Below are 9,181 nucleotides of genomic sequence, written 5' to 3'. Positions count from 1 at the left end.
AACCCCTCCTTACTTGATAAGTTCATAGTTTGTGAATAATCTGAATATACCATCACAAAATCTATATCAATCTTAATGATTGCATAAAATTAAGATGATAGATTGATAAATAATTGAGAAATGAAATGGTTAAACTTAGTATATGAACTTAATACTACCCTAGAAATGGCGCGTGCGCAAGAGAGAGAGAGAAAGAAGGGGAGAGAGAGAGACACACACAGAGTGGAACCGAGTGGGACGAAGAGAGTGAAAGTAGCCCGAAGGGCAGAGGGTGTGGTGGCGCAAGCTCGGACGACGGCGGCGGTTCCCGGAGACAAGAACGAGTGTGGAAGGCAGCTGGCGGGCGGGGGCAGAAGGGAGATTTGGGTTTGTTGGAGAGGGGCTGTGCTAAGGTCCAAACTATTAATACACATTGTCTTGGAACTAACTTCATTTTCGTCCCGCTCGAGGCCAGACTGGATTTTACGAACTGGGTCATTAGAAGCAAACAATAATTTTATTACAACGTGCACGTAAGCAAACTACCTATTCCGTAATACTCAATTCGCTACGTTCTTTGCATAAAACTTAAATCCCAACACTCGGCAGACAGCGAACGTGCACCTGGCGGGAGCAAACCAGCCGTAACAGCGGAGCTCCGACAAAAACGGCAAAGGGCGGAGGCTAGTGTGGCAACGACAAGCATGAGGATGTAGACCTTGAGTAGGTCCTAGTTTGACACAGGAGTTGCTGATCGCATAGAACATCCCGAAAATCTTCGATTGTTTCCCTTAGTTCAGTCGCAGTCATATCACTTTTCTACCTAAAACTCAATTCATCTCCAACTAGAACGAAAAGGTAACGTCCGTGTCCACGTCCACGACAATGATAATCAACCACTTCCAAGCATAACATCCAGGTCCATTCATAACCACTACACAGACATGGCAAAAGAGTTTGACATCGACCAGGTGTCTACACGACGAACGTCTAAGCAAAAGAGGACATATCAGTTCTAAGGTTCATAGACCAAAGTAGCTTTTTTAAGTAGCGGTTACTAGATAAAGAGCGTCTCCTTCACGACTTACATGGCTTATCATCGCCTTTAGCTTCTGCAGCAGAAATCACACAAAAGACCAGTTGATGAACATAAAGCAGATGCAATGGGCGTTCTCTTCTTCATTCATAACTTTCCACGCCACCGCCCTTTCGTACGACACTGGTCGTCCCATGCTCGAGAGGCAGATCCCACCTTGAAGACAAGCGAAACCCTGCAAGAAAAACTCGAGCAGCTTTAGCTCGTATCAACATATGCCGTAACCACTTTTCAGAGAATAATGGATGGTTCGAGTTCAAATGCTATTGCAGAATTACAAAAAGATCCCATTGAAGCGGCTAAATAAAGACGGAAACGCTGTCAAGAAGCAAAAAACTCAATTTAGGTGGCCTCTTTTTGCATCTAGTCCTAGCTCCCTGCCTTAAAAATATTTCTGGCTTGTCCTGAGTGACCCCATTTTGATCAGAAGCTTTTCCAAATAAATACTGTCTTGGGATAGAAGAATGTGGGAAGAAGTCCCAGACCTGTTGCATGATTTGCGGGAACTCTGAACAGAGAGTCTTTCGGCCATGATCATCGAATATCTTTTCAAGGGTTATGTCTTGCAGAGCCACCAAGGTGGTTTCGAGCATGTCCAGACCTGCCTGATTCGCAAACGTGAATACGGGTAAGGCCTGCAAGGAAGAGGAAGATTTAGAATATTGATCGTATTGCAAAATGGAATGTATGCCAGCGTAATACAAGGTAAGCTCAGAAACAACTGATAGTGATGAACTACAGTATTATTGCAGAATTGTGAAGCACACTATCCGCTCGTAAGTCCATCTACATGAGATGCATGATGAACAGTTGCAAACAAGTCGTCCTTAATTTAAGTTCACGAGACTGGCGGCCTTAATTTGGATCTTCTGAAGGAGATAGTTGCTTCGGCAACAACTTTGAGACGCGGATCTGTTTTCACTAGTAAAGGAACGATTCCCTTGTGGATCATTTTTCATAGATATCCTATGCAAGGGAACAAGAGTGCACCTTAAGAGAGCAGCACATGATAGCATCTGAGTGATGCCACAGGTTCTTGAGAATCGACTCACTTCCTTCATTGCTCGACTTGAGAAGATCCACCCCCAAGTAACACCTGCTCGTAAAGATGGTCCATCAGACACACAAGGTGATGTAATAGTTCACACATCAATCAGAATCAATGTCCAAACATAAGTTACCAGCTGTGTACCAAAATCAAAGGAACTTATATAACTGCCAACAATGAGAAAACTGTAGTTCCTTTTACCTTACACTGGTCAATAAGGAGAAGATCAACAGCATAAACGAGCATCAGTAAAAGGCAACATGCTATGAGTAACACCTATTCTCTTAATGGAAGAGTGTTTAAAATTAAAGTACGTTCTGATAACCTCATGATTTTTTTTTTCTGGGAGAATGTATCAAGAGCCTTGCACATTATAAATAAAAATAGAGATTGGCAGACCTATAACTATGGCAAATCCAGCGGGCAAGTGTTTGGGCTTCAGGAGTGCCAAGAGGCGTACGCAGACCAGCATGTGAACCGAGATTGGAAGGAGAAAGCGCCAATGCCACTCTCTGCACCGAGGATATTATGCTACGCACATATTGGCGGGCCATGGAGGCCACATGTTCCTGCATGTGGCTTTCGAACGCAAACTCAAACGCGATAGTCATCACTGATCTTGTACAGCCAGAATTAGCATTAATATCGTTAAAACTCCTATTTCCAGCTGGCCCTATCTCAAGAGAAGAAGCGAGGTCCAGCGTGCGATTAGGACTGGAAGCTTCCTGCAGTGCAACACAATAATCAATGTGACAGCAAAGAAATTGCAGGAATCAAGGGTTTATGCCAATTGATCACCACTGTATTAGTGTGAAGTGATGCTGAATGAAGTAAGTTTACGCCTCACCTTTACTGAATCAAGAGGAATGATACGGAACCCGGAAGGAAGAAGAGGTGCATCATCAGCAAAGGAAGCATCAATTGGAGCAAATATCAATTCAGCAAATGTTCCCACAGCATTTTCATCGACTCCACTGCACATCTGTGAAAAAATAGGCAAAAAGAGGGATTAACCAAAAACAGCAAGAAAAAGAAAGCACACGTGCTTGCTTGCACGCGTGCGAGAGAGCATACATCAGATGATTCTGGTCTATATATTAACTTAATTAAAAATCAGTGGTTGGCATGAAAATGGCGACTGATCAAGCCAAAAATATTGCTTCCTATATGTAACAGAATAAAATAATACAAGCAAAGCGGAAATAATACTTACTTGCAGGAAGAATATATCTCTAGGCATTAGGGCATCTTCTGGAGAATGGCCCATGCCTTCCAATTTGATGACCTCCAAGAACTTGAAAAGCACAAGAGAAGATAGAAATAGATAATCACAATCAAGCTGAACAAAATAAAAGGATGGTGCAAAAGGGTGTCAGATATAGTATTCAGCCATCAATCATACCTCTTCATGCTCGATAGTATGAGCAAGGGGAAGTATAACTTGACCCCCGAAACTCCCCATACGTGATCCAGGTAAAGCACAGGGACCAACCTTCACTGCTGCGGCTGAGTACGCATCGATACTATTGTCAGCCCATTCTGACCTATGCTCGCGGAGGAAGCGAAGGAGGACTGCAGGAGGCACATTCTGAAAGGGAAAGATCAAGCCAGGATAATGAGATTAGAAATAGAGACGTAATAGAAAACAAACACAAGGGTAAGTCAATCAGAAAGAATGCTTTGATCCAAATTGAACTGGAAGAAACTTCCCAAAGGACACTTTTATTCTTCTATTTGTGGCGAGGGTGGGGGGGTGGCTCTTTCCGGAATTTGACAACTAAATCATCAGAATGTAGGTTGCACACTATTTGCTCACACGGTGTACAGGATAACAAATACAGTAAGTGTCATTCACAGAAAAGCCTACAAGCCATTCACTGCACTAAAAACAATTTATGAGCATGCCTTTCTAGAGAATACATGAAGAGATTAATAGCTCCAGCGCAACCCGCAAAAATCCAAACTAGACTAAAAGATAACACCAAGTCGAATAGGCTCCAACGATTAGCCTATACATCATACATATATACAGTTGGATCATGAATCCACATACATAGTGATTGCTTAGCAGCATTTTTTCTCAAAATAACTCGGCATAAAAAGACGATTAGCATCCTCACCTGCAACAGCATAGAGGCCCTAGCACATAGGACAGCGTTGCTCACAGCTGGGAATCCATTCGAAAACGAAAGATTCAAACCCATTAGCTTGTCAGGGGATGAATTGACGAGAATAGTGACATCATCAATGCCATCATTTCCCATGATCGACCATCCTTCATCAGTAAATCCATTAAGAGCCTCATTAAATCCCCTGCACATCATCGTTTATCAGTTCAAAGCAGCAGCAAGAAACCATCAGCAATCAAAACATGAGCTGAATCCTTGAAGATGATTTTCACCTGCTTAACCTCTGGCTAAGAGCCCTAAGCGCTGCGGGTCGCCTTCCCCAGCCAGAAACATTAGGCTGTGAAATTTCCTGAGCTATCTGCCTCAGCTGCCGCAGAGCCTGATGTCAAAGATGGGAAAAGAGGGTGGATCAGAAAACCCCCACCGGCTAATATGAGACTCACCGTTTTAAAGTAACTGCTAAAAGATGTTGAGTCTAAACATAGGCATGATTCATGTCAACTTACTGCCATTGTCGTCTTCTGAGCAAGCATTGTGGAGGACTCGTACAATGGGCGCAGTACTTCAGGCACACTCCATGGCTGCGAGATGCTCAAGTTAGTACTATCGAACAGCAAGATATACTTCAAGCAAGATCATTGAAGATACTTCACAAGTTTTACCTCTAGATCCAAGTGATCAACAATGCGTATGATTGAACCACCACCTTCACATGGACGTACCAAGTAGCCACTAGGAAGCATCTCTGCTCGGACAAAAGGCTGCACTGGAGGCATGCTTGGACCATTTTGAGTATTTTTAAGTGACCTCTCACAAACCTAAACGTCATATTTACCAAGATAATGACATTGATAGTTAACCAAAGATATAGTAGACATGAGCAGCTGACATGGAAAGGTGTTCATTTGACATCTGCCTTTAGAAGAAAAGAAGTAGGGGAAAAAACAGTATTTCCTGGTCTAAACAAGAACACCAAAGACAAGCCAACCGCGTTTTCACCAACATACCACAAGACTCCCATCTTCCAGAACAGAAGTATAACGCAGCAACCAGAAGTCACGAGCTGGCGCCAAGGTTGTTGGCGCATAGAGCTGAATAATGAATAGAACCATGAGGAACACTCTACATTCTAGACTAGCAAAACACTTCACGCAGTGTATTTTATCACCTGCATGTAGAGCAGCTCAATGGTTCCACCATTTGCTGTCGGCAGCACGTTCAAAACATCCACGGCTCGACAGTCACGGAACCATGACGGTCGATCCTTCAGGATTTCAGCGACCTGAATCAGTTTCCAAGTCACATTTATGAACACATTGGGATGAGCTTCAAATACAAATTGGACAGAATGGTTCTGAGACACATACTCTTGTAGGTTCAAGACCCACGAGTCCGCATGCTCGTGCTGCGACACCAGTGCAACCATGAGAAATAGCAACGATTCCAATGGAATCCGGACCAGGCTAAGCAAATTAACAGACATCTTTGTCAATTTCTTCGCAAACACAACACCAAATGAGAAATAACAAAAACAAAAACAGCAGCTTGCATATTCCTGCAGTCGAATGGAGCTCAAAAATAGAACTGACTGTTCTGTATTTATATGAAAATCAATTTTTACAACATAAGTAAAAAGCTCTCCAGTTATTGTCTCAATGAAATTATTCATGCCGAAGACTGTAAAAGAAAATATGTCCCAAGATACCTTCATTCCAGGCATTTGGACCCACTCCACAGCGGTTCCAGTGGCCTTTGAAAGAAACTCTGCTAAAGTCTCTTCTGCAATGGACAAAAGCCTGCAAAGACAATATTAATTAATTATTAAAAAAGACAAAGAAAGAACCAAGACATTGTTTTTAACAGCGAAAGGAGACAAAAACAAAAGAAAAGGATCAAAAGGCCATTTTTTTTTTAAATGACAGAAAGTGACACCACAACCACATCCCCACTAACCCTGCAGGACTAGCATCCCTTGGAGGATGCTGAGATGTCAACTGGTGTTGACCGCTCGTCACCACCGATTCACAGCTTGTGTCTTTGGTTGCAAGCGTCGTCTGTAAGAAACAATTTCACCACCATGTCACAATCCAAAATGCTCATATACCACAAAACACTCATGAGACTAACAAGAAACAAAACCCTCTTCATTTGCTAACTATCAGAATCGCAAAGCGAAAACAACCAACTCAATACAAAGAAATGATCTTCCATTGCAGTATGTCCAAATCAAAACTTTAAGCATGTCACATTGTTCGATAGGAGAGAAATACAAGGGAAAAGAGAGAGTACGTTCTGGGTGTGCTGGCGGAAATAGCCATTCTCATACACCAGCTGAGAAACTTGCTTCTGCAACCTATCATTCTCCTCCATCAACAGCTTGTTCATGGCAGTGAGCTTCCTGTTCACAGCTTGCAAACGGGAAGCTTCTTTCCTCTGCTTCTCCCTGCATCTGCAATCAGCAAAAGCACACAGATACTTGCATATAACTACATAATACTATGGGAAAACGCCTATTTGTATCAAGTCATTGTAATGGTTAACACTAACTTCGGCAACATGCTTCACATTACTTTTTAACACTGGAGCGGCTTCTTAACAGGGTACCGATTCCAAAAATCGAAGAAAGAACAGATTTTCAGGGTTTACTCTTCGAGCCTTTACCGACCAATCAAACAAAGCAATGAGAACACAAAACCCTTCAACTACAAGAAAGAAGAAAAAAAAACACGGAACTTCATGAACTGACACATGCTTGCAGTGTTTTCTTGCCAAAAAAAGTAAGGGACATGGACATACCTTCTGTTCTGGAACCAGACCTTGATTTGCTTGGGCTCAATGTTGGAGAGAATGGGACACTCCCTGATCAGCTGTTGGCGACGGAGTGAACTGGGCTTCGGACACTCGTGGTAGAGCCTCTCGAGGGCTTCAACCTGCTCAGGCGTGTACCTCACATATTTTCCATTGTCCAAGCTATTGCTACTGTTGCTGTGCCCAAGTTTACCGTCCTTGCAGGAGGTTGCCATCTCCAGAAAAATTCAATTCAATCACCCGGAGAAATTCTTACTTCCCAAGGAAAAAGAACCACAGAACTTCTCAAGAAATAGTCCACAGTGCCGCCTGACCCCAAAGCACCTTCCTTTTCTTTTCTCGACTCTTCAGAGCTCCCACCCACAAACAAAATGCCAAATACCCAAGATTTCAGTGCAATCTTGAGAACTGCTTGATACAAACAACAAAGCAAATACTATCACCGGTCTAATTACGCAGTCTCGTCCCTTGTTGTCCCATTGAGAAGCATCACCGAACACAAGACAAACAGTGAAAAATCTTTCTCTAGAGATCAGCGCTTCTTCAACCTAATACCTTTCATAATCGCAAGCTTCATACATAACACCAACACCCCTCTTGTCTATTATTCAAGAATCGGAGCTCAACTCTTCAGGGTCACATGATCCGAGCGAGTCAGCAAGTCAACCCGGGGGCGAGTCTTCGGCATGCATAAAGTTGCGAACTTCGCTCACACCCAGATCCAAACTTCAGCTCCAGGAGCAACAAATGGCTGAAGAAGAAGCGGCAACAGAAGCTTTTCTCTTTTCTTTCTCACCGATCTTCATCGCGCCAATAAAGATTCTTCTGAGTCCACTGTTCATCTGCTCGTCCACACATCTTTAATGGGGGGGGTTTCACGAAAAGGATATAAAATCCAAAAACTTGCAAGCAAGACCCATAAATGAGGGGAGAGAGAGAGGGGGGGAGAAAGAGATGATGTTTTGGGTTGGGAGAGAAGTCTGGAGTCAAAAACAGGAGATCTCAGATATGGTGATAATTATTCCCTGCCCCTGCAAAATGGAGAAAAAGCAATACAATTCATTGAATTTGAGTAAAGGGTGTTGGGGAGAGAGAGGGAGAGACAATAAAAGAGACCAAAAGGAAGGCTTTCTTACTTGCACAGGAAAGCGGTTCTACTTTGGTTTTTTCCATACCCTCTTCTGTTCTGTGCGTGCTTTCATTGGTTCGTCACTTTCGGCTCAGAGCAAGGTCCTTTGCAATATATATATATATATATATATATATATATATATATATATATATATATATTTGTTTTTTAGCACAACACTGTCTCTCCCACTTCACTGTGTGCAACCACTACAAAACAGAGCAACAGACTATATGAATATGCTGTTTTTCCTATCTATGTATTGTATTTCAAAAATCATTAATGAGGTTCTCTGTCTAGTAAGGTAAGGTGTGAGGTCCAGTAAAGCCCGTCAAGACAGACAAAGGGGATAGAAGATATTCCTGCAAAAAAGTCAATCTTTGAGAGGTGTTAAACCACATTTGTCCCTCTCTCTCTCTCCCTCTCTCTCTCTCTGCGGGTCAATCTTTTGTGAACGGTACTAGGGTAATCTTTAATGATTTTGTGCTCAGAGGAAAAAGTTAATCTCTGCACAAATCTATCTAATAGGGCAATTAATGCGGGATTGCAAGAACTTGCCAAAGGATTCAGATAATAACTTCTTTTGTTTTCGTCCTTCTAGGATTGGAAACAAAAAAAAGGGGGGGGGGGGTGGGGTGGGGGGAACAGGGATCTCTGGAAATAGTATCTACTGCAACGAGACAAGAATCCAACACGAGACGTATTTGGATTAAGCCCGTCATTTTGATATGTTACATAGAGTTCAGGTACCCATCAACATGAGCTGATAACGAAAATGTCATCTTTGTCTGGTAAATCCAGAACCTGCTAACCACACTTTTGTCCAAAAGATCCCAAGATGCCAAATTCTAAAAACTGCGATTTGGATTCGGAACTAGTGTCTCCCTACAAGTATTCTTGGACCTCCCCATTCATGGCAATTCTGTCCATCCAAAAAAAGTTTACCCCAACAAGGCCGCTTCCTCTTTGAAGGGCATGTTGGTAAGTAACAG

General features: G+C 42.7%; 1 protein-coding gene across 1 annotated transcript; it reads right to left on the bottom strand.

The window, feature by feature from the left end:
- Positions 1-879: 879 nt before the first annotated feature.
- On the bottom strand, positions 880-8,205 carry LOC115737297 (homeobox-leucine zipper protein ATHB-15). Its single transcript, XM_030669342.2, has 18 exons — positions 7,049-8,205; positions 6,542-6,701; positions 6,206-6,306; positions 5,958-6,048; positions 5,620-5,715; positions 5,421-5,534; positions 5,260-5,343; positions 4,915-5,070; positions 4,759-4,833; positions 4,525-4,631; positions 4,244-4,436; positions 3,526-3,711; positions 3,337-3,417; positions 2,971-3,105; positions 2,523-2,848; positions 2,066-2,171; positions 1,561-1,710; positions 880-1,250 (listed from the first exon to the last, which is right to left on the bottom strand). Exons 1-18 carry the CDS (start codon positions 7,273-7,275, stop codon positions 1,104-1,106), a joined length of 2,535 nt encoding a protein of 844 aa, XP_030525202.1. The 5' UTR covers positions 7,276-8,205; the 3' UTR covers positions 880-1,103.
- Between the last annotated feature and the right edge of the window lie 976 nt (positions 8,206-9,181).

Source organism: Rhodamnia argentea, chromosome 2 (assembly GCF_020921035.1).
Source record: "Rhodamnia argentea isolate NSW1041297 chromosome 2, ASM2092103v1, whole genome shotgun sequence".
Taxonomy (NCBI): domain Eukaryota; kingdom Viridiplantae; phylum Streptophyta; class Magnoliopsida; order Myrtales; family Myrtaceae; genus Rhodamnia; species Rhodamnia argentea.
This window is presented reverse-complemented; position numbering and strand designations above follow the sequence as displayed.

Coding starts and splice junctions, on each gene's coding strand:
- LOC115737297 (XM_030669342.2), bottom strand. CDS start 7,275: ATGGCAACCTCCTGCAAGGACGGTAAACTTGGGCACAGCAACAGTAGC. Junction 5,716..5,957: donor TCCAAATGCCTGGAATGAAG/GTATCTTGGGAC, acceptor TAATTTGCTTAG/CCTGGTCCGGATTCCATTGG. Junction 5,535..5,619: donor TGGGTCTTGAACCTACAAGA/GTATGTGTCTCA, acceptor AAACTGATTCAG/GTCGCTGAAATCCTGAAGGA.